At 40.0% G+C, this 24,597-nt stretch overlaps 2 protein-coding genes across 3 annotated transcripts; one reads left to right on the forward strand and one right to left on the reverse strand.

Moving 5' to 3' along the window:
* Positions 1–317: 317 nt before the first annotated feature.
* Positions 318–18,499, reverse strand: LOC148183726 (uncharacterized). Its single transcript, XM_088059685.1, has 3 exons — positions 18,228–18,499; positions 2,299–2,369; positions 318–491 (listed from the first exon to the last, which is right to left on the reverse strand). The coding sequence occupies exons 1-3, from the start codon at positions 18,394–18,396 to the stop codon at positions 318–320; spliced, it is 414 nt and encodes a 137-aa protein (XP_087915811.1). The 5' UTR covers positions 18,397–18,499.
* Positions 18,500–18,623: 124 nt separating this feature from the next.
* LOC148183727 (uncharacterized) lies at positions 18,624–23,739 on the forward strand. Of its 2 annotated transcripts, none has more exons than XM_088059959.1 (4): positions 18,624–18,722; positions 18,834–19,016; positions 21,798–21,907; positions 23,585–23,739. In XM_088059959.1, exons 1-3 carry the CDS (start codon positions 18,659–18,661, stop codon positions 21,875–21,877), a joined length of 327 nt encoding a protein of 108 aa, XP_087916085.1. In that variant the 5' UTR covers positions 18,624–18,658; the 3' UTR covers positions 21,878–21,907; positions 23,585–23,739. The 2 variants fall into 2 exon arrangements, with proteins under 2 accessions (XP_087916085.1, XP_087916084.1); XM_088059958.1 differs by lacking the exon at positions 23,585–23,739 and adding an exon at positions 22,131–22,832.
* Positions 23,740–24,597: the final 858 nt, after the last annotated feature.

A 24,597-nucleotide genomic window follows, 5' to 3' on the forward strand; every position in this document is an offset into this window, starting at 1 on the left:
AGTGAAGAGAAGCACAAAAACAATGAAGCCACGAGCCCAAAGAAATATCCATTTTCAAGCTCAACAGTGACTTTACTGAGCAATGTTATAAATTGGCTTGCATGTGAGAGCAGAATTAGACACAATGACTTCTGGAGATGCTTTGGAGTCTTACACACCATTCTGTGGTTCTATTTAAGCTGCATGTTTGGCCTCTCATTTCAAAGCTTGTCCTGCCCTTAATTCAGGCCCACACGCTGCTTCTCTTGAAGCAAAAAGGAATGGGAAAGAGTTTTAAAGGCAGAAAACTCTCACTATTTATTCATGTCTGAATGAAGTCAATTTTCAAACAGGATGAAGAAATAGAATAGAATTGCTGTTCTAGAACCATTTCTAAAAAAGCTCCTGTTAGTTTTTCCAAAAAGAATTTCAGAAGTAGTAGTGGCTGCTTCAGTTCCAATCAAGTAAATGCCTGAGACCCCAGAACTGGAAGCACTGAAGAGAGGGTGCTCCTACAAGGAAGGAGAGGATTTGTGGTTAACTTAGTCACTGTTCACACATACTGGACACAGAACTTAAAAAAAGGATAGAAAGAAATCCATGCAGCCTTGATTATGTATCCTTAATCTAAAAGCCTCACATTTACTACCACTTTCATTTAATTCAAAACATAAATGCTTTATTTTTGCAGCAGTTTTCCCTGCTGCGGCCTTTTGAAATCCAATAGCAGTGCAAGCATGTAGTAAATTGGTCTGTAGTCATTCAAAAGACAGGCTGAAAGATGGACTAGGAATAAAATCAGAACCATATCACTGTGTTAAGTGTTTGAGCTAATACTATATATAATTGCACTGCTAATGCCAGCTTCAGCTTATAGACTCTCAGGTGCCCACATTAACATTAAAACACAAGAACTATCAGAAACTAGGAAATAAAGAACTGCTGCCAAATGTGACTTTAAACCCCTGGGAAGATAAAAGTGACCCAGAAATCTTCTCAGAGGGAGAAACCATTTGGCACACAGTGTATGCCAACCTATTCCTCCCCATTTTCAGCACCTGTTACCACAGCATGCACAGGAGGATGTGCAGCAACCCTTTGCTGTGAGCTGATCCTCAGCCCTAAGTACAGTTTAACAAAGGCAACCTCCAGCTGGAGCGGGAGGAGGAGAGATCTCAGTATCTCAGTGTTCCCTTTCACTGCTGGGCATTAGCTTAAGTGGCCACAGTTACATCCAACACTGCTGGGAAATTAACTTCTTGGAAACACCCAGCAGTTAGGAGAATCAACCATTACACCCAGGAAGACTACCTGAGTATGAGCTGATACTCAAATAAAAGTGAAATTTCCTACTGAAAATTCTGTGTTCCCTTCACTTTCTGGCCAAGTACTATTCACATATCAGAAACAAACTGGACTCACCTTCCCCTTCAGGTGTCACAAAAGCACAGCAGCATCGCACCTTTAGCTTCCTTAGAAAGTTTAGGAGGAAACCAGCGTGAAATGGTTCAAATGTGAAGCTGACCCATGAGCCTCCAAGAGACACTTTTTCCTGAAAGCATTTTAAGGGGCATCCAGGCTCCCTTTCCACTGACTTCATTTATGCCAGCCAAGCAGATTCAGATCTTCCACTGGCTGAAGTGCCTTCAAAATCTGGCTACTGCTTTACACAGCCCTTTTCACTATGGTTCTCTACCTAATTTTTGACCTAAGTATTTTTAAGGCACTGATTAATGTAAAAAGTTATGTGATATCAGAGCATCTCAGTTTTGATACAAATTAGGAGGCAACGTCCTGAGAAGGGTATCTCCTGTAAGATAAAGGGCCTCTGTTGAATACCACAGCCTGCAATCACAGCTTGTTTTGAACACAGGCCACTGAAAGAATTCCACTGCCCTCGCCACCTTTGAGCTTAGAGGTACAGGACTCATGTCTGGGCATAAAGCAGACACAGGGGACACAGAACCATAACATACAGACATACAGAAAACCATTTCTTACTAGTTTTACAGTAGGTAAGCAAAAACTCAAACATTTTTGGGGTGGGGAGGGGGCTTCACAGGGACACGGGGACAGACACAACAAATTTTGGATAAGCAGAAGCTATGTACAAATTTTTAGTTCAGTTTATTCAGCGCTGTAACTGAGGGTAAGTATCTGAAAATATAGTTTATCTGTTTCAAACCTGCTGTCACAGAACTTGAGGGAAAAAAGTAAACATCTCTCAGAGTTTAGTACTACCACAAGGAAATCACACATCCATTTCTGTTTGAACAAACATCTCACATCTAGAGTACCAAAAAAGAAGGCAAGACAAACCTCCTGCCTCAGTCCTAAGTGCCTGAAGTTCCAACAGCAGCCCACAACTTCTGAGAACAATTCTCCACCACCTGTAAAAACACAAAAATTTTTACTACTTACAAAAAAATTCCATTCATGCCCTTTGCCAATCCCAAATAATACTAAGTACTGTATTCCAAGTGTGATAGTGCTAGCACCTTTAGCAGTAGGACATTTGATTCAGTGACAGAAGACACAAAAAACAGAAGGGAAAAAACCAAAAACAAAACAAGCAAACAAAAACACCCAACCAAAATATCTAAAAAAAACAAAAAACAAAACAACCAACAAAATACCCACACTCCAAATCTGCATCAGTTTGAAAACAGACTGAAAAAGGAATTATTTCCAGAAATCTTTATTACTTTTTCACTCTATGAAACAGTTTACACGAATAAACTGCAATCTAGTTAAATCTTCATAAACAAAGAATTAAAGCACGGTAACATAATTAATGCCAACCAGGACGTATTTACGGGAAAAGCATCTTAACTAATTTGATGAGATTAAAAGTTCATATTAAAAAGTAAATTGCTTGATGTGGTTAGAATTGTATGTGGATAAATTAGACCTGGTACTTCCAGAAATGTTGACTGAGAACTTGAAATGAAAAAACCACGTATCACGCACTAATCAAATTTAAAACTGATTAAGTGACAAATCTCAGTTGAAAGTTGTAGCAGAAAATCCTCATCAGGGAAGCAAGGCTTTTAATGGGTTCCTGAAGGCTCTACAGGCTTTTAATAATTTACTTTTTGCAATTAGCTACCCAGTGGAAAAAAGTAACAGTAAATCTGGAGAAGAGACAGGAAAAAGCAAGAAGCAGGTGTAGCATAAATGTACAAGGACAAATACAGAGCAGCTTGCACTTTAATACTTCTAATCACAAACGCATGCAAACATTCTGGTCCATTGGGAAAAGGAATCTGTGAATCCCTGTGGCACAGGATACCAGTAGGAGCTCCGAAGTGTTTAGGTCTTGCAGGTTCTTCCTTAAGGAGGAACTTGAGCTCTTTAATACTTGTGATTTCAAACAGCTGCTCTGTACACGCCGGTGCATGCACGCACTCCTCCCAGCGCACAGGCACAGCTACACAACAGCTCCTTCCCAGGGCAGCAAAGAACAGGAACACATGCTGTGTACACAGGAGGATTAACAGGTTGCCATGGAGACAGGATACATTTTCCTGATGGATACAAGTTCCTCACTAAGGTGAGGGATGAAATTAAACATCCCCGTGTCATTACACTCCAAACAATGTGCCAGAATCAGTGACAACCACCTACTCCTCCTCTCCAACATGCTCCTGAGGATTGCGAAATTTATTTACTGAAAGATACAACAAACACTCAGCTGAAGATAACTAAAACTTCCCACAAGTAAAAATTCTGTTATTTCTCAAGCTATTACTGTAACTCCAGTATTACTTTTCTCTACTACTATAACACGTTTATTTAAAATCTCTAGTTTGAAGGTGGCTGTATTTTAAATATATTTTAATACCATTTTAAATACCTCCAAAACAACCAATTGCAAAACCACAACCTTATGTGCAACCTTGAGACCAAGAGCCAGCAGAGTAGTTGCAGTGACTAAAAAGCCATTTGCACTCGCACTGATTTCCCTCATCAGGTTCAGAAATAATGCTGGTAAACTGTTCTTCACTTACGTTTTCCTGAAGCATCCTGTCCTCATAAATTCCCGTCATGCCACAATAAATGCAACAGAAAACACTTGCTAACAAGAAAATAAATTTGTAGAACTAAAAATTAATTTTTCTGGAATAAAAAAAGTCTGGAATAAAAACTGTTCTGAAAGGTAATGATTGTCCTTTATTCAAACAGGACAGTTTCATAAATAATAAATTCACTGCCACAGGTTGTGTCCACAGAGAAGCTGGGACTGCCCCATCCCTGGAAGTATCCAAGGCCAGGTGGGATGGGACTTGGAACAACCTGGGATAGCAGAAGGTGTCCCTGGCCACGGCAGAGGCTTGGGACTGGATGATATTACAGGACCTTTCCAACCTAAACCATTCTATGATTCTATTACTTTCAGAGCATAACCCAGTATTTGCTTCACAAGTTTTAAGGCACAGTTTTAAGTAACCAGTTTGCTCAGCTCCACAGGTTAAATAAATGAAAGTGAGGGGTGCATCTCAAAAGTTAGTTAGAGTTTTAGGTCACTTTTCAGAAGTGAAATGTGATACGATTTCATGTTGGCTATAGTCCTGTGCCCTTGCTAATTGCTCTCAGAAAAGCAGACTCTCTCTCTTATCCTCTTTCCCTCAAGCACCTATTCACAATTCCCCCCGCCCTAATGCACATGCTGATCTGACAAAAAAGGAAACTCAAGAATCACAACAACCCCCATCATCTTGCTATTCAAGGACACAATAAATTACTATTTCTCAAGTACTAAGGGACCCAAAGACCCATATCCATGCAAAATTACCTTTCCAAACGCAGACCTTGCTTGTTGAAAATCTGCAATGTTCAAATGAATGATGGGATTCAGACTTGCTATTAAATGGCACATATGCCTCTGATGTGACTACAGCTATTAGTGTTCATATCTAGTATTTCAGCATCTCCTGTGGTAAATTATTTCCTGTAACTGAGAAGCAATTATCACAAAGTTATTGGGTTATCAGACTTCTAATGATGTTATAATTGCTTTCACTATACAATTGATTTGTCACAAATGTTCATATTACAAATATTATTGACCTCCTGCCACTCCTATAACATAATTAAAGTTTCATTTCAGTTTAACACGTTGCCCTCCCATGCTGCTGAAGACACATCACAGAAGCCACAAGGTACCTGCAGTCATTCTGCAGCTCAACAGCTGTATGAGAAACTGGCCAGATGTTATTTTGCCATCTGTTCTCCAAATTCTTACTTTCTCCATACTTCAAACCTTGGTGTTTCAACACCTTAACTTCACTTCCTTGTTTCACTGTGCTTCATTTCCCCCCACTGCATCGTATTTCTCTCCATGTACAGAACATACTTCCGGTTCTGCAGTTTTCCTTTGGACACCCACCACATTGGCACCGAAGCCAAAATAGTTTCTGCTTCCCTTTGCCTGGTATTTTTATTTTTGATAAAGTAATAGCCTATTTAATTAACTTTCTAAGTTTTTTCAATGTTCAACTTCCACCTCTTGGCACGATTATTTTCCTTGTTAATTTCTTTCTGGAGATTTTGCTGAATCTCTCTGAAAGTTAAGAACAGACCAAAGGAAGTGCAAATACACCAGTTTCATATTGTCTTCTTCAAGCAGCCCGTTCAATCCATGCCTGTTTAGATAGATATTCTATGGAACTCTTACCTTCCACAAGCTGCTGTTCTGAATGACATGAGAACTCTGTGAGTAACCTTTTGAAAGTGACACCCCTAAAATCTAACATTGTTGACAGCTTTTTCAAAGTTACTACCTTCATACAAAGCAAAGCAAGACCCATCTCTCCCTGGTTTTTGTTGCCTGGCATTTCAAGTCCAGCTGATGGAGGCTCACCAGCCTGCCAGCACCAGGGAGTTCACATCTGACTTCTGCAAGTCTATGGGGTCATTAAACCACCCATCTGCCTACACATTTTTCCCTGCATCTCAGAGACACCCACACTTTAAAAGCCACAGAGGATTAAAAACTTAACAGCAGGGGGGAAATCATGGTTAGTATTATTCTGTCCTGTAGAATCAAGCCAACATGATTAGGAATTAGGGAACTACATAAACATATTAAAAACCAGATGTCCGTAACAGTAGAAACTCTGCAGTGTGAGAGCTGAAGTATATCTTTTTAGGTAGTAAAAAGGGAAGCCAATGCCAAGAACTGATTACTGAAAAAAGTCTAAAATACATGAACCATTAAAAGCCAGAAAAATCTTTGTCAAAAAAAGTAAAAAAATAATGCATATTTTAGGTGTTTTGACATTGCTGTCATTTAAATTACTGCATTTCTAAATGAAGAGGAACAAAAAAAAAACTTGGAAGTTATGTAACACATATACAAATCACCATTGTCTGCAGTAAGAAACAAATATCCAGTAACTTCTAAAATGTCTATATTTAGACATTCTTGCCTGTGTGGGAATCTGACATGCTGTGTCAGAAGTAGGCGACACCTGACTCCAGGAGTAGAATAATCATGTAATTTGCACTGAAGATACACCAGTGTAGATCAGCAGCAACTTCACTGAAGTCAAGGAACTTCATTCAGTAGCCACATATCCATTCTCTGCTAGGCAGAAAGAACATTCAGCAAAAAACATGTAGATGAATTTTAAAGGGTAAATTTCAGAATCCATGCTGTTGCTCTCTAATGCCCTTCACATTATTTCCCATTTAAACACTTGAGAGAGACTCCACAAATTCTGAATACTACACTCTAAAAACCTATGGCCAGCTGTGTGATTGACTGTAAGAGGAGATTAAGTCTGCCAACAGGTGGGAAACAGCGGTCTCATTTAGCCCATGCACTACTCATTTAGAAGACAAAAATTATAGAAACAACAGGAGAAACACCTTCGTGAAGCCACAGTTACAATCCCTACCTTAAAACTGGCTTTATTAGTATGGACATTTGCCTCTCCGAAAACAGCATTAATCTGCTTATGAGAACCACCAATGCCAAAATATATGTATTAGCCCTACAGACTTGGAAAGAACAAGTGATTACATCACACAAGGCTTTTGCAGAGAACCTTCCAAACAGACCTGACTGCCAGGCAGCTTCAGCTATGGAATTCAGAACAACACGGATCTGAGGGCAGGACAGGCTGGCTAAAAAATACAAAACTCTTCACACAAAAAATAAAGCTTATGTCACATAAATATTTCAAAATGCTACTGTGCTACCAGTTGCTTAGCAATGTCCTCTCCTCTAACAAAAAGCTGTCTTTTGTTCCTATAAAGTTCTAACAGCAGAGACAGCAGTCCTGGTGCTCAGGCTTTAAAAACACTCGTGAGGACAGCGAAGCTGACCCTGAGGAATCACTGCCTGCCCTGCTCACGTCTCTCCAACACGCTCGGTGCCTGGCTCTGCAGCGCTGTCTCACTCCATGCCCCCACGCTGCACTGCTGACTTCCACCCAGTGGCACTCACACCTCCCACTCGTGTCACCTCCCTGCAGCTCCCTCGGGGCCAGAGGGGCACACGCGGGCACAACTGTGCAAGGACTGAGCTGTCATCTCTCCCTTGGCACAAGCTGTTCCACCGATTCCAACCATCTCCTCCAGCTTCCACCGCAAGGAAGCGTGACTGGAGCCTTGATTCAACTTTCCATTTAATGCAAAAATGTTTTCTACTTACAGTGGTGTAGGAGAAAGACAATACTGCTGGTATAGCAATGCTTAAAAGCTCTTTACAGGAATTTCACTCTTCTCAGAAAAATCTCTCTTTTCAGAACAACTAACTTCTAGCATGCTGATGATGTTTCACAGAGAGGTGGAAGAGATCAGGCAGAGCCAAAGAAATCCAACAGGCATTTTTTTCAAGTCTGAAGGCAGACTTTAAAAAAAAAAAACCACTCACTTTTCATATACTCCCTGCCATATTGCGTTCTGCCCATGAGTGCACAAATAAATTTGAACCCCATTTCTGAGACTAAATCTCTCCAACATGCTCCATTTGGACTGCAGGGAATACAGGACTAAAATAAGACACACAAAGTTACAGCAACAGGATGAAAATTAGAGATGTAGTTAAAAAAATATCCGGAGACAATTTCTTTCAGAGCATTCATCATTCACATAGCAAAGCACGACCTGATGGTGTAAATGTCCAGTTGTGGTTTGTGGGTTTTTTAATGCAGAGCACAATACTTAAAATTATTAACTTACTTCTTCTTCTAGAATCCTGAAATACTGAATCTTTTTCTTCCCAGAATCCCATCAAAATAATGAACAATTGCATTTGATGTAAGAGTAATTGTGAATTATAGATGCCAAGATTTGCAATTAATTATCACTACATATACCTTCCTCTGTTTTAATCAGTTATCTGTCAGTTAAATAATTTGATTATATTTTTAATTATTCATGGTACTTTAAAAACAAAACACACCAAAAAACCCCCAAGAACACAGATGATGACTGGAGTTATTTTCCAGCTACTCTGAGCTTAAATTTAAGGAAGGTCTTTTGGGAACACAGTCCTTATTTTCTAGCAAATGATGTAATTAACATTCACCAGCATGATTAAATAATTGTAAATTAAACAATCAATTGCTTCAGGCCGTTTTTCACACAACATTCACATACATGACCACCTTTCCATTCCTACACATCATCTAATGACCACTTAAAAATACTGTGGGTACTGTAGATCCATCATTTCAAAGGGGACATACAGAGAAACCGGCAACGCATTATTGAATCTTATCAGATGTAATTAATCACTCTGTCATGTACAATTCCTTATTCCTGTGCTAAATTCAGGCTCAACTGGCAATACCAGTCATGACCAGACTCCCATCAAACTCTGGAAGTCTCACTGAGCCATCCATAAATACATTCCATACACAATGAAAAGATTTATAAGAAAATTCATGTTGGAATACATGCTTCATACAAAGCAATCCTCTAAAATATCTAAAGAGCAATGCAGCAAACTGCAGTGATGATTGCAGGCCTTGTAATCCAGAGTTTTTGTGTTCCTTCCCGTGGCATCTTAAAACAGGTTCTGCCAAGTTCACCTGGGGATTGCCATCACTATCAGCAGCAGCCTACTGTAGGGGAAGGTGCCATCAGGGCAGCCCTAAACTTCTGTAAAGCTTGCAGAGGTGTGCCCAGCTGCAGCTCCCAGGCTGTCTGCTGCAAGCAGCATCCTGCCAGCCCTCAGAACACTGAGCCTGCAGAGCTACAGGCACGTGCAGAGCGCCCTGTACAACATGCTCGAACTTTTCATCAGCCCCAAGGAGCTCCAGCAGCTGGACTGGGGGATCATTGTAAAGCTACCAGTGAAAATCAGCCCAACAAGAGTCAGCAGCAGCCCCTTAGAGAGGTAACAATATTCTGGCAGAGTAGGAAAAATCTCAGAGGTTTATGACACTAAATATTATTAGTGCTGCCCAGTCATTCAGTGGCTCTATTCCTGACATTCGAAGCCATTTAATTTGAAATGGAAACATCTCCCCTGGATCACCAGGAATGCATGACAGGTGTTAGCAGCCCAGTACTGTAAAATGAAAAGGCAAACTGGGAAGTTTCCTGACACGGGACAGAGTCAGGCCTGTGCGTTTAAAAGGCAAAATATGAAAGAAGGGGATAATTTAAACAACTTACCCAGCCCTTGTACCAGAAAGAAATGAGAAAAATATTGAGAATTGAAATCTGAGTTTCTCTGAGAAACTCATAAGCAAAAACCATCCATGCACCTTAAACAACTACAATGAGCTCCTGGAAAGAAAGTCCTCAAGGCACTTTCAGGGCTTTACACTCTTTGAAATCCCCAGGAACTTGCTAAAAGAACAAAGGTATTTTGTTATACAGGATTTTTCACATTGGTTTCTTGATTTATATGACAGTCAAAGCATTTCACAAAACAGCAGATTTCAAAGACAACATTCTACACTTCAAAAACGAGTTTAAAAGCACTGAAGTGCTATTAAACAACAGCAAGGTATCAGACCTGGATTTCAAATGCTAGGTTTCAACTGGACTGGAAATTTTTTAGAAAAACAAAATGCTTATTAAGAAAATAAAATATTAATACATTTCAAAAAGCTGAAATACTTTGCTAAAGACTGCTGTCATTTTCCGTCCCTACCAATGGGCTTGTCTTGGTGCAAGATCTGCTTTAATGGATTTCCCCCAGTTCCCACAGCAACACACATGAAAGACCATCTCTAGCACATCACCAGTAACAAGTAAAAAACCCCCACTCACACAGCAAAAGGACAGGAGGAAATGAAAACTACTTTCAGTGAAGTCATGCACTGAGCTGATTCTCATCTTGAAATATTTTGACTTTTTTTCAAATATGGGGATTAAAAAAGTATTTTTTTGCAGGCAGGTTTACTTTCTAAGAAAAAGATCTTTTAATGGAACAATTTTCCTTTGAAAAGATGTTTCAAAAGTAATCTTCTCTCCCAGACTGTAATTTACAAACTATTAGGTTTGTTCATGACAGACAAGAACACTTGTGGTGATGAATTCTATCAAAGGCACTATTTGGCCAAATAATGTTTTCCAGATGATTTCAGAGGTGAAGGCATGAGGAAAGTTATCATCACCCTGCAGAAGGACTGAATTTCCAAGCAGCTTTTACCTTCCTACTTCACTCTGCACAAACCCGAGTGGGAAGGTCCCTCACAATGAGCACTACCAGGAATTCAAGGAGCTTTCAGCCAGTGCAGGACTGAGCAGCTGCTCAGGTCCCTACACAGAACAGGCAGGGCTGTATTTCCACTGCACAGCGCTGCCTTCACCCCAGCAAACGCGTCACTTCCATCACTAACTGGTAACTCAACTTACTCTCAACTACTGGTTGATGCTTATAGAAAAAGAAAACAAAACCTTTTTTTTTTTCTTTTCCCCTATACAGTAGTTTGGAGTTGGAAATTTCCTTCTTGGAAAATCTAAAATGTCAACCCTAGAGGAAAGGCTTGAGAGCCCTGTGGCACTCAGCCCTTGATGGAGACTCTCAAGAGCCACAAATGTCACCGCTCTCTAAACACAGTGCTTATTACTACATCACAGCTTTGTGAATTCTGCAGTTGCACAAAGGAGAAACACTAAGCTCCGGGGGAAAAAAATGCTACAACTATCTCGGGAAAGAAAATAAAGCAAACCAGTGGAAATGCCTTCACATTATGACTTAATTACTTTCAAAGTAACTAACTCTTCATAATTCTTGTCCTTTGTCTTTGAACTTCCAAAAGCACGAACAAGAATTACTTCAGCTCTAATTTCTCCTCAGAGCACTATTTTATCAGATTTCGTATTATTATGTATTTTAAAGCTTTAAAAGCATTACACAGTTGTGCTATCTTACATTAAAAGGGATGAGTGACTGTATCTGTCGCCAAGCATCACCTGAATTTGCTGAAGTCCTTCGTTAATTCTCTTCAATTTAGTAACTGCCAGAGGCTGCCATCTTTCTTCCTTCATATTTTGAAAATAAATCCTGCATGTTTGAAGACCATCTTTAACTCCTATTTTCTTATTAGCTAGCAGATTTATGACGCTGACAACCATGACACAGACACAGATCCGTGCTCTGCAACTCCCGGTAGCTGTTCTAGCAGGAACAAGCAAGTCACCTCTCAGCTCCTTTCACCTTGCAGCTCACTCTCCAAGATGCCAATGGTACACACAGGGAAGGGCTGGCAGTCCAGCATCACACAATGAAGAGGCTTTTCAGGAACTCCCCACTCCAAATAAATGTGCATGGGAGTTGTACCTCATAGTACACACACTGGACTATCTGTATAGCTCTACAATTTGTATTTCTCATATAGATCTAAAGGAATACTCTCAAGTGAATGTTCTATATGCTTTCAAATCATAAGTATGAGCAATTAACTGAAAAATATAAATCTTCCACTACTGAAAAAATGAGTAATGCATGTTCCAACTAATGGACTGCAAATGCTATAAAAACATCAGGCTTATAGAAGTGCTCTTCTCCTCAGCCCCTAGTGCTTTCCAGATAAATACCTAATTATTTTAAAGTATAATTTCAATACATGAATAATCTCAGCAGAATACTGTAAGTTGATACTGATGTATTCCTACAAAGATGTCTTCACTGGCTGTAGAGCCCATTCAGACTTGTTATGTTTTTTGTGTATTTCAGAATGTTGTTTTTTTTAATCTGCCAGCAAAGACGACATATGTTTCTAATATACAACTTTAAATAAGTTAGAAAATCAGTCTGGAATTGACACAAGGTCACTAGAATCTATGGGCACCCAGCTTAGATACAACAAATCCATCATAAATCTCGTTTGAAATAAAATACTTTCAGACTGAGCAGCACTTTAACTACTCTATTAAATAAGAGATATTGCTTATTTGCTTATAAAAACAGCTTATATTTAGTAATATCATTAAAAAAAACCTCCCAGCAATTGAAGAAGAGGTAAGAGCATTAAAAAATCCTAAAATAAAAGATTAGTTAGCAACTTCTGTAATTTCCCTCGCCCTAACATCTGCTTCTTACATAGCCCTGCATAAGGAAGGTTTTTTAGTTTTGGAAATTAAAAAGAAAAAAAAAGGTAAGCGTAAGTGAAGTCTGCTGACATACTGAGTCCACTGCCTCAAAAAGGTTACAGTAACCTTTTTGTAAAAAGTGAAAAATCAATTCTCTCTGTTCCAAGTGGTCTCTCCAAGGCAGCCCACTCAGATTGTTAAGAGTGTGTTTTGGTTAACAATGAGCTAAGCAACAGAAGGCTGGGTAAAATGTACTCAAACAGCAGAAACAGTCCAAGCAAAAGGGGAATTGCAATTGCTACACAAAACTAAAATATCTATATATTTAGAGATATGAAGTACATAAAAAAGGTGTCTCAAGAATGCTTAAAGAAAGATCTCCTAGTTTGTCCCCACAGACTGTGCCAGGCTCCTGTTATAACCAGAGGGTGCCTGCTGCATTTCTGCTGAAATTAACCTGTGCTTTTCTCTAACAATTTTACAATGACACATCAGAAGAAAACTCAGCAAAAGGCCAAGAAAATTGGGCAATCTGGTCTTAGTCTAACCTGACTGACAACCAAAAGTGATCTATTTTTGTATATAGTACACTGCACACTTCAAAAATCAGCATTTGCTTGACTATACCCTTTGTGCTCCATCTCCAGACTGATCCAATAGGAAGCACCTCTGAAACAGTTTTATTTGTGAAGATGTTGCTGATCACAGTATGACGAAGAAGGTAATATTAAATACAGCAGAAAGTGGTTCTAAAAGGAGGACTCAATAGTTTCAGGAATTACACCAACATCAGAGTTAAAAACTGGTAGCAACATGAAGCTTAATTGCTGGGCAAAATCAGAATTTAGTGCTGGTCAGTATGTAATTGAATGCAATACACTGTGATACAAGAAAGACTTTGCAATAAAGATGGGCTGTTTGGTCCCTGGAACAGTTTTGCAAGAGGTTTATCACCCTAAACACATGGCTGGACCTCTGTATTTCCTTTCCCTAGACAAGGATCTAGTTTTTGAAGCAAAAGGCAGCACTTTAGACTACAGTGTTAGTAAAGAACAATAGTACAATACTGTTTGCACATGCCAATACAGACAGATGTAATTTGGGAAGGAGTATTTTGCTACACAAAGTGCTTGGTTAATGAGCTCATTTATAAGAAGTAATAGCACAGAGATCCGTGCTTTTCCTTCTTGTAAGAGCGGCCAGCTATCCAAGAGCACTGTCAAGAGAAGGCTCATTTTGTAAAGCTGACATTACACTGACCCACTTTCAAAAGCAGTTGTAACTGTCTGTCATCTCAGGTAGCTTAAATATGTCTGTGTTTTACTTGCACAGTGAGGTGAGCTTAAAATCTAGCTCATTTTGCTTTTGCAAGAAAACATCATCAGCATCAGAAGAGAACCGGAATATTTTACCAGTTATGACTTCTGTGAAGTCTGACTGCTTGACTCAGCGTTACAGCTCCTACAGACTTTCCAATCTAATTAGAGAAACTAATTATTAAACTCACAAGAAATGCACTTTGTGGATACATGAGTTTTAATAAATAAACCATGTCATTTTATTCAGTGCCTTCTTTCCCTATTGCATGTGACATACATCACATCAGTTACTAGGTTTTTGACTACATCTGCCACAGGTCAAAATAAAGCAAAAAAAAAATTAAATTACTGTGTTTGTCATCTTAAGATGCCTTATTTTATAATAAAAATACTTCTACTGCATACTAAGCTCTAAGGTCAACAAGTGCTGTATGAAACTCATTAAAGTGTAGTTATGTGAACAGAACATCCAGATTTGACTGGCACACAACTTTTGGAACAGTCAAACCTCCTAAGGGGCCAACCAAATTAGGCAAGAGGGAATAGCTGCTCTCTACACTAATACTAGAAATATTGGTGCTTACAACCTAAAGCTGACTGAAGTAAATGGGAAGCCTTCTACTGATTTCTTTATTCCCACCCAGGCTAAACATATCATCTGTGTTCCGCATAGATAGCTCAGCTTAAAAAAAAGTAGAAGAAAAACCAAAAAAATAATTCAGAAGGCAATAGAAATGGGATTAACTGAACAGCTCCAAAAGCACAAGGAAAAGCACATTCCAGGAAAAAAGGTCATCTACATCTGTACAGCAACAGAGTATCTTGACAACAAATGCTGCAAGATGGGGACTATTCCGTTTCACCCCCAAGTCAAAAGGAGGTGGACACATACAAAAGGTCTCCAAAGCCCTTTGTCTTACTTTGCATAATTTTTTACATGCAACCCCCCAAATCTTAGTGACTTAGCATGAGGAAATTTATTTATTTACTACCCTAAGCTGAATTTCGTACTTCAGAATAAAGACAGAGTATTCATGTTATATGGAATCATGTTCAATTCTGACTCAAGTTTTGTTTAGGTTACTGAGTCGTTTGGGTGGGGAGGCTGTTCATTTGGCTGGCTGGTTGTTTTTTGTGGGGGCAAGGGAGTGTGAGGGAAGCTGCTTTACTACTTCATGTTACAGATCCAACGAAGTGAGAGAATGAGCTTGGAGTTCCTCCAGAAGGGTGGCAGAATGTGCAGAAGATGATTGTAAAGACTTGAAATTAGTGAGTTTGTACACAACACAATACCCTATCATTGGCTTGCTCATCTTGCAATGTGGGCAAAACATTTGCTGCTCTGCTGGAAAAGAAGTTCAGAAGCAGAGTTCTCTGTTTCAGACGGGCAGGAGAAAGGCACTGAAATCACATCATCCACATCTTCCACATACACACAACGGGCAGAAAGAAGGAACAAAGACACCATGGAAAACTTTCTAGTCTGAATTAATTAGGCACAAATATAGACATAATTAGAGTGAACACGTAGACACCAAGGAAATTTGTGATTCTTAAAACAGTTTGCAGGCACCATGAAATGGATTCAGCACTCCAAAGGAACATTGCTCCAGCCCCCTGGTTAACAAACACGAACCACTGCTGAGACACATCATTTAGCTCTCTCTTTGAGCAGTGCTACCTTGGGTGGTTAATTGGATAGTGCCATGGTGTAATTGCACACAACTGTTCAGTGTAAAATCCTCAGTTACTGGAATCAAAACGTTTGAGAAAAATAAAGAAAAACTCCAATAATTGTTTTAAAGCAAGTTGACAAGACGTTTTTGCTTCCACTCCACTGAGCAGACTTCTGCCTTTCTTGTCTGCTATAAACTTATGCTACCAGCATGTCAGTTCCATGACAAAAGATAACCTTAGCAATGCAGAGGAGACAGATTCTAACTGCTGAAATTTCAAACCATCTTTGCTGAGACTCAGCCACCGTCTCCCACATCTATTTTAATAACCCACAACTGCCTACCTAGTTTCAAATTTTCAACTTTAAATTAGTCTAGTAGCTGTTACACAGTTTTGAGGGATGGTTGCAATGCACCGACACCTCACATGAAGAAAAACATTCAAAATACGCATGCACTAAGTAATTAACTCCTCAAGTAGGTGTAAAGCCACAGCGAAGTGTATGCGTAGAGTGCGGAGATGAACAAGAGTCACAGTTACTCAGCAGGGGACACCTCAGAACAAGTGCTCTCTGGTAGCCAGCAGAGAGGGGAGCACACCAGGACAGCAGCCCCGCAGCAGCTCTACTGCCCACATCTCTGTCCACACCTGTTTTAAATTAGCTTTCAGAAAGCCAAACCCACAGAAAGCTGTGGAAATTGTCAAGAAATTGGAACAGCTCTTCACCATCTGACCTTTATGGCATAAAATCCCATCAATACCATAACCCACCTCAATCCGTTAAATGCCTTTTGCTGCTGATATTAACAGCCCTAACAATCAGACACTGCCTAAGTGAATCGCTGCATCTGTCGGCTGGAGTCAATCACTCTCCATTTATCCATTCTAGAATTTTTACATCGTAAAGACACCAAATTAAAACAACATTTAATGGTGCTGAGGGATCTACTGAATAGATATATATACAATTACTCTAAACAAAGGTGCCATTTTTCTGGTGAGAAACCCACTCTCCTGAGCCTGGCCAGCTGAGAGAAAATTGCAGTCTCTTAGAATCTTCCTAGAGCTCTAAACCTCACTGGCACCCTGCTGTATTTCTTATACACCTGTAATAACTGGTGTAATCACTTTAACCTCTTCCAACTAAGGCAACGGTTCACAACACCCAGACATCACTTCTGATATTAATAAGTGAAGTTTAGCAAAGACACAGTACATTCAAAATACTGCGCACGTCTAAATGCAAGACATGGCATTTGCACTGGCAAGAGAATACGTAACAAGAAACAAAATCAAATTAACTTTATGGATTATCAGATCACTTCAAGAATGAGTGACTTTGGGACTGCATTCCCTCTAAAACCTGGGCTATATTTTGGCCTTATTTGTTGGGAATTTCCATCCCTGTTAGAATCAGCCTGGTGCACTTCAAATGAATTGACACTTGGTGACCTTTACCAATGCGACTGATATTGCTACATAACTAAAAGCCAGTAAAGCATATGCAGTTCCCCATCTGTATTATAGCCATCGTTGTTGGCTTACATCTGCTGGAATTTAAGCACAGACTTGATGATTTCTAGTACAGCAATTTTTTCCCACCCCCAAAACATCACTACACTATCTTGATTTTATAAAGAGTTGGCAGCTACTTCTGCAGTTAAAGCATAGAGAGTTAGAAATATGAATGCTGTTACACTTAATTAGATATTCCATATACAGTTTTTCTTCATCAGCTAATTTATACACAGATTAGGGCTGGTTTATTATGCTATTACATATTTTAGATATATAAAAATATATTCAATCTGAAAGAAGACAACTTGCAGTTAAAAGAAAAAAATGAATCTGATTAACTTCAAGTTATTTAGGTAAATAAAAAAGCAGCTTAAAAAATACCTCATGCCAGGATTATTAGCCAGCAGTGATCCTGCTACAGCAATGGTGGTAAAACATTTCAGCAGCGTCCTATACAGCCATGGAGTCCTGAGCGATTTTGGCTCTTGCTTATCCAAGTTCATCTACTTTTTTTTTTTTTTTTTTTTTTTCCTTGACTTTTTTTGGGTTTTTTTTTTTTTGTTTGTTTGTTTTTTTTGTTAATTCTACGCGGAGTCTTGTAATGCATCTCGATACTTTACGTTATTGGATTCAGAGACAGATTCCACCTGTGAAAAACAAGGTTCACGTATTTTCTTCTTGTAGAATTTAAAAGTTTAATAGAAAGATGTTATAAATGAAATGTAGCCAAATTTATCAATAAGAATTTTAATGAAAATTTTGCAAAATTCACTTACGGAAACAACCGCAATCACTGTCAGCGTCGATCCCGGCTCGACATATAACATATATTGCATACAACATTCATTGTAATATTTGCGAAAAGCCAATGATATAACATGCACTTATAACACACCACATGTTAATGTGTATTCTTAGGGAAAATCTGCTTATTATATGGACAATGAGAACAGCTAAACTGTGCTCGACTTGAGAAGAAATCCCTTCTGTCGCACGATGTGTGGCCACGCCACTCGGAAACCACCCATCCCACATGTTTCCCCTGGGGCATCCATCTTGTTTGACAAAGAAAACTAAGAATTTAAATTTTAACCACTTTTGCTGACGAAAGAGTCCAGTTTGAGCAGACGGGGAGCTCAAGGAAGGGGATTCCCCCTCAGGCGGCCATTCCCCCACACCGACCCTTGCAGCAGGGCTCCCACCTCCTTCCTCCTCGCTGCCCAGACCCACCTTTTCCCTGGCGCGGCCTTTGCTGCTCCCGGCCACTGCTGCCAAAAGCCCTGCTCTCCTCGCCGCCTCGGCACGCGATGGTGCCGCCCTTCCTTCCTATCGGCCCCCTGCTTCGGCCATGCCGCGATGCCTTCCCACAGCGCTGCCCGGACGGCGCCGTGCTCCCCATTCCAGGAACGGCCGCTTCAGCACCTGAGGCAAGCCGACGTTATGGCTGGAAGTGCCCGAGCCCACAAACGACCAAAGAGCAGCAGTAAAGCCCTGTCTGCGATCAGAGAGCAGGGCGCGCAGAGGCACCTCCCGGCGGGACAGCCCACCCCACGCCTCCCCTCACGCCGCCCCCAGAACCTTCCAGAAGCTCGGCGCTCGCGCCCTCAGGGCAGCGGGAAGCGCGTGCCGCGCGCCCGAGCGGCCGCAGTGCGGCAGCGCGCATGCGCAGAACCCGGGACAGCCTCGCCTCACGGCAAGGACCGCGCCTCATGGAATCAGCCCGAGGTAATGTTTGCTGCTTCACGGCACTTCTTCGGGTCTTTCCTCTGCTGATGCCATTCCAATAATTAAAACATGTAGTCTCTTGCCTTCCCTGACAGACTTTTTTTCTTAAAGTGGCAGGAGCTTCCCATTCTAACCGCAGCAGACACCTGAGCCCAGCCGGTGCTTCAGGATCCACAGGGGCTCTTCAGTCACCACGAGAAGCCCACAACTCTGCTGATACTCCTTCCATCAACAAAACTAAGTGTTCCACAAGAAAAGGGGTCGTCGGTAGAAAAACTAAAATACAGTGTCATGGTAAGCTTACTTCCTATGTGTTCTTGAATAGGTATCTAGGAAAGTTACAGCACACAAATCTCTCTGCTCCTGGAAACTTCTGATCTGCCTATCACAGAAGTTTGCCCCGATGCAGAAAGGAAACCTATTCCAAGCAAGAATGTCATGGAATAAGATCCCAATACGACATACACAGTCTCTCATTTCTCAGGGAGAAAATAAAACATGTTTGCTTGAACAGGAGGTAACAAATCTAGTAGTTAGAAAAGTTACCAGCTGCTTTAAAAACTCTTACTTTGCACCCATATGTAGTTTACCACATTAATTAAAAGGGACAACAAAGCAAAAAGAGAAAAAAAAACCCATCAACCTAATATACTCCAGGGAAAAGGGCTCCCTTACCCTCAAATACCTGACTGAAACTCTTTATTTTATCATCCAGAGGAGCAAGGAATGGTGAGAATAACACTGGGAAAAGGGATTGAAACTAGTTAGTGCTGTGTGTATGTAGCCATTTTACCTGTGTTATTCATTACTGGGATGTAGTTCTGTATGAAGCATTGATTTCCTCTCTTTGTCCTGCAGTAAATGGATGGGGACTAATAATGATTCTTTGATTAGACGGTGAAGGTTTCTATTACACTGGCAATAATTTATTGTATCTAGGTGTGTTTCCTTTTTGTCAATGAGACTTGGGGCATAACAATGCAATCTGGAGACTCAGCACTAAACTGAATCAAACATTCTGCTTGAGATTTTTACCTCCTTCCTTGCACACAGCAGGACCAGCACACAAGAACATTCAGAAGACAGCCTTCCCCCTTGTCTAAATTAACCAATCACTTTTCCAGTACTGGAGTACAGACTACTGGACTGAGTCAAAACACAGCTTTTACTCCATTCATGATACCTTGAATCAACATGAAGAAGCTGGTTGTAAAAAACTTAATGTATTCCAGGAGTATATTATCTCTGTCTCTGTATCTGGGTTTGAGGGTATTTTTCTGTCAGTATTTTTGTTTGTTGGTTTTGTTTCCAGTGAAGTGCTTTATGTCTTAAGAAATTTTAATTATGTAACAAAATTGCTGCATCTTTGAAAATAGATTTCTCACCCTTAAGATTTTTCCCTCTAAGGCATATATTACTGGTAATATCATCCTAAAAATATATAAGAAAGTTTTTGAGTGAACTTCTTTGCCCTAATTATCTGAAATGGTTAAATCCCATGCCAGCAACCTTCAATCCACATTTGGCAGTATGCCTGTACTCTATTACTGGCAATTAAAAATATCATTGTGAACAGAATTTCTCCCCGATGTTGCTGCCGTATAGAATTAGATAGGAGATTTTTCAGAAGCCAAGCAAAAATATTTGTTTGGTCTATGAAAATTGAGGGGAGCAAATCAAAGAGCAGCAATTCACCACTGTCTGGCAAATGCTATCTGAGACTTATGGTTAAATATCACTTTATCTTCCATCTCTAGAAGCACATGGAAGCTGACTATTAATAAGAATGTGTGTAACAAATTGAGTATATAACATAAAGCATGGCTTATTACATTTATACTATTACTACAAAGGGACCTGAGTAAGTCCTGCCTTAAATTCCCCTGTTAACAGAGAGCCCCAGTGTACCTCTTCCCCTGCTGATCCCACTCAGTGGAACAGTAGTGAAAATCAGGAAGATCACAAGACAGAACTGAGTGCTTGCCTAGTAATTACATCTCCTGGGACTCCTTTATGTTTTACCTTAGGAAACTATAGGCCATCACCACCCCTTTTATTTGCCTTTTACTTTTTGAGCAAACATTTCTGCCTGCCAATTTGCAAGCATAGTGATTCCCATAGTTACAGTTTTCTGTAAATGTAATGGCTAAAAATCAATAGTCACTATAATTCTTTTGAAGTTCATTATAAATTTCAATGCAACCAGAACTAGTTAAGATCCCCTGGCTGCAATGACTCAACCACATGCATAAATCTACACAAATGAATAACTATTTTGGGGTCAATGCAGTTTTTCACCAGTGTGAGGGAAGTTTCAAATACCTTTTTATAAACCAAAGATTAGGAACGAGGCAAAATTCCTCCTGAGAGAATTAACACTTGTGTATATTCACTGCTGTAGTTTTGCTCTGACCCATTTTCTGGGAACAAATGTTTCTGGGAACAAATGTAGTCTTTCATAAATTTCTGTAATGTCCCCTATCTGACTGCATGCTTCAGAATGCCTCCTATCCAGCACCGCTTTATCCAAAACTCTAGCACTCTTAACATTCAAGCAGTATCTTTCCAGCTGCACTAAGGAGACTCAGTTATCCCATTACACCGAAGAAATAGCAAGCACCTGTTTTACCTGGAAACATTAAACTAAATGAAGTTGCTTTCCTTAATTCTAAATCTTTGTTTTTAAACACGAGCCACAGGGAGTCCACTGCCCTGCTCACCACCAGCACAGGGGAAGGGTAGCACACCAAGTTGTGCAGCAGAAATCCCAAGGGTTCTCTAAGCTCGTGCTGTTCTTAGATCTAAAGTATCTCCCCAAAACGCAGGATCTCTCAGGAAAGCAAGCACCCAGCATATACCAACAAAACGGCTTGTGTTTCTGCTGCCTTTGGCAGACCTGTGGAGCAGCAGCAGGAAGCATTTGGCAGCACTAATCAGGTCCTGTTTGGAGCCCGGGAGCCAGCAGGGAAACCGAAGAATTGTGTCAGTAGTGTCTCCAGAAACCACCAGGTAGTTCTGCTCAATGACTCTAGGGCATGCCATCATTTTCTTCCTGCCAGCATTGTTCTCTTGCAGGAGGCTGCCAATTAAACAAAGGTTTTGTGGAAAAGCTGGAGCAGCAAGGCCCTATTCTTCGGAATGCTAAAGGCTTCTGAAATCAGCGTGAAGGCTGTTGTCTCCCAAAGGTTTGCATATCCTATGTCTGGCTCGGAAATACAATATGAGAACTCAGTAAATCAATTACTTTATTGGCAAATGTCAACACTTTTTATGCTCTGTAATTTGAGTTTAGATGCCTTCTCAAACTCAGAGTTTAACACTACTATTATTTTTTTATTAACAGTAGTATTAACACTACTACTATTTTTTATCGCAAATATTTTACTATTTATTCTTTTTCTTTTACAGTTCACTATGACAAATTAGGAAACACCAGACATGACTCCTGACACAAATGACATTTTACCATCCTTGCTTCTCTTCATTATCCTTTCAATTTAGACACAGCACATCATCTCAAAGTCATTTAGAAAAATAACGTCACAACACCAATCCTACACGTGCCCCTGCAGGCCCAGGCTTTTAGATCGCCTCAGTGTTGTTGTGATGTTATTTTTCTAAGTTAGTAAAGAACATCATCTACAGAGAATTTTACAATTAAAGACGTGTTATGTTTCTGAAATAAGAATAAAAGCCTTTTAAGGCTGAAAGAAGAAAAAAAAACCCAAGCAATTCTAGGGTCAAGGTTTCAAAAAAGCAACAAGCATTTAAAATCCTTGCTCCTATTGTGTTCAACCACACTTAAGCTCTACACAGTTTTCAGATGGAAACCCTGGATTATAATTTTCAAAACCTCTGGTCAACCCACAGAGAGATCTTTGTCCTTTACTACCAGAAGCAATTTAATACTACCCCATTACACAGTGTCTGAAGGTCCAGAGATCCTCTGAGTTTTACCACAAGACAGGTGGATCACATCTCAGTGGTCAGGACAATGTGCTTCCCCCTCCCTCAATATTTTATGACATTTATTGCAGAAGTCCTACTGTCATAGATGCTTCAATAATATTGCTCCAGAAATTACCAATAAACCCATAAACATTGCTTAAAGCTCAGTTTCGTACTGACTCCTGCTATGGTTTGTTGTGTATTTATAGCTCAGACAATGGTATTAGTGCAATGAGGCTCACTCTTACTGTCATGACAATGAAAAAATCATTCTTGCACATGATTGAAGGGAAAATGGGACAGAAAGAAAGAATTTCAGACAAAACCAGTGACAGCCTTCCAGCACAATATATACACACTGTCACTGACTATGTGTTCTTCCATAGCATTTTACCTTCTATCCACTTGAAAGTCCTCAAAGTCAGTCTTGGATGTATTTTTCCTCGTAAACTATTTTTTCTAATCAACTAGTTGGTTCTCACTCACCTGTATGCAATCCAAAATGATTGAGAGATTTAATAACAGAAACTGTAATTTGTAGCACAGTTATTTCCTTATAATTAACTTTGCTATGCATTTTGACAGGCAGTCTTTAAGACTGAAACTATGACATTTATTAATACAATTTTAAATTAAGCTTACTCTTACTGATGAAAAATGGCTCCCTGTTGCACAGGCTTCAGTTCTCACTGTCAAAATAATATAAAGCCTGCATGTTTTTCTGTCAGAAACTCATCCTGCAGATTTCTGCAGTGTTTCTCCTGCTAAAGCAACTTTTGGTTTTGCACCCAATTCTGAAGTCCTTGCCATTACACAGAACACTTTCCTTTACACCATACTGAAATACAGGGAAGCCTTTTTGCTCTCACAAAGCTTTAACTATTTTCAGCACTTTGCTATTTCTACAAACTTAGGGTTGGTGACAGCTAAGGGCCTGCAGTCAAGAGCTAGAAGAGGCATCAAATCACCCGAAATACTCTCTAGGAAAGATGAAGTGCAAGAGCAGCGAAGTCTAAATTGCAGTGGTTTGTCTGGGCTCACAGCCTGAGCAGACCCTTTGTCACCTGAGTCCAGCGATACCATTCCCTCTCCGTGAGGAAGGCTGGAGGAGCAGATGTGCAGGAACCCTTCAGAGGTCTCACACAGCACCAGGGATGGCTCCACAGCAGCTGAGAGCGTTTGGGTTTCTGTATCACCCCTCAGACACTGCTCTGTGGGCTGGCGGGGATTGTGTCAGTGAGAAACAATCCATCAGCAGCTTCCTGTTGTGCAAAATAAAGCTGATAAAATAGCCACAGCAGTTCATCGTACAGCAAACCATTTCAAAACGCCTGAGTCACAGAAATGTGGTAATCTGGGGTCTAGCACCCTTTTGACTCTCAAACTTCTGATTTCCAGTGACAGCTCCCACTCCTGGAAGCTGCAAGGTTTGGGTTCCGCTTGGATGTCATCAGGAGAAACCTCAGGTATCTTCCCTGAAGAACTAGGCCACAAGGAATTGGGATCTCCATGGCAGTCACAGAGTGGCTGAGAATGCTTCAAAGCAGTAAGAATTTTAACACCGAAAAGAATTTAAGAATTTAACACTGAAAATCTCGAGCAATTAAAGTGTCTCAACAGCAACAATTACTTTTAAATGCAGTCCTACTTTGAAACCTCTTGGCTACATTAACAAATATGTGAAAAGGCTACAATATGAATGTTTAGATGCCGCTCAATACAAAGCACTTCAGCGAATCTTTCTTAAATCATTTTGTTTTTATGCTGTTCCCATCCAGATCAAACCTGGCTGAGCTGCTTTTAAAAGTAGTTATAATTAGCTGGGAACTCACAGGTATTTTAGGTAATAAAGATGTTTTATTTGAATCTCAAGAGATGCTACGACAACAATGAAATACGAAACAACAAAAAAAAAAAGCAAGATTCA

The sequence above is a fragment of the Pseudopodoces humilis genome, chromosome 9, assembly GCF_049639895.1.
Source record: "Pseudopodoces humilis isolate 2021_Gansu_Grassland_sample_001 chromosome 9, ASM4963989v1, whole genome shotgun sequence".
Classification (NCBI taxonomy): domain Eukaryota; kingdom Metazoa; phylum Chordata; class Aves; order Passeriformes; family Paridae; genus Pseudopodoces; species Pseudopodoces humilis.

Bases quoted from the DNA above. Each gene is read 5' to 3' on its own strand.
- LOC148183726 (XM_088059685.1), bottom strand. From the start codon at position 18,396: ATGGGGAGCACGGCGCCGTCCGGGCAGCGCTGTGGGAAGGCATCGCGG. The intron at 2,370-18,227 runs GTGGGTCTGGGC...GTGTTTTTACAG, and splicing joins AAGGCCGCGCCAGGGAAAAG to GTGGTGGAGAATTGTTCTCA. The intron at 492-2,298 runs GTTTGTCTTGCC...CCTTCCTTGTAG, and splicing joins ACTTAGGACTGAGGCAGGAG to GAGCACCCTCTCTTCAGTGC.
- LOC148183727 (XM_088059959.1), top strand. From the start codon at position 18,659: ATGCGCAGAACCCGGGACAGCCTCGCCTCACGGCAAGGACCGCGCCTC. The intron at 18,723-18,833 runs GTAATGTTTGCT...TTTTTCTTAAAG, and splicing joins CCTCATGGAATCAGCCCGAG to TGGCAGGAGCTTCCCATTCT. The intron at 19,017-21,797 runs GTAAGCTTACTT...GTTCTCTTGCAG, and splicing joins AACTAAAATACAGTGTCATG to GAGGCTGCCAATTAAACAAA.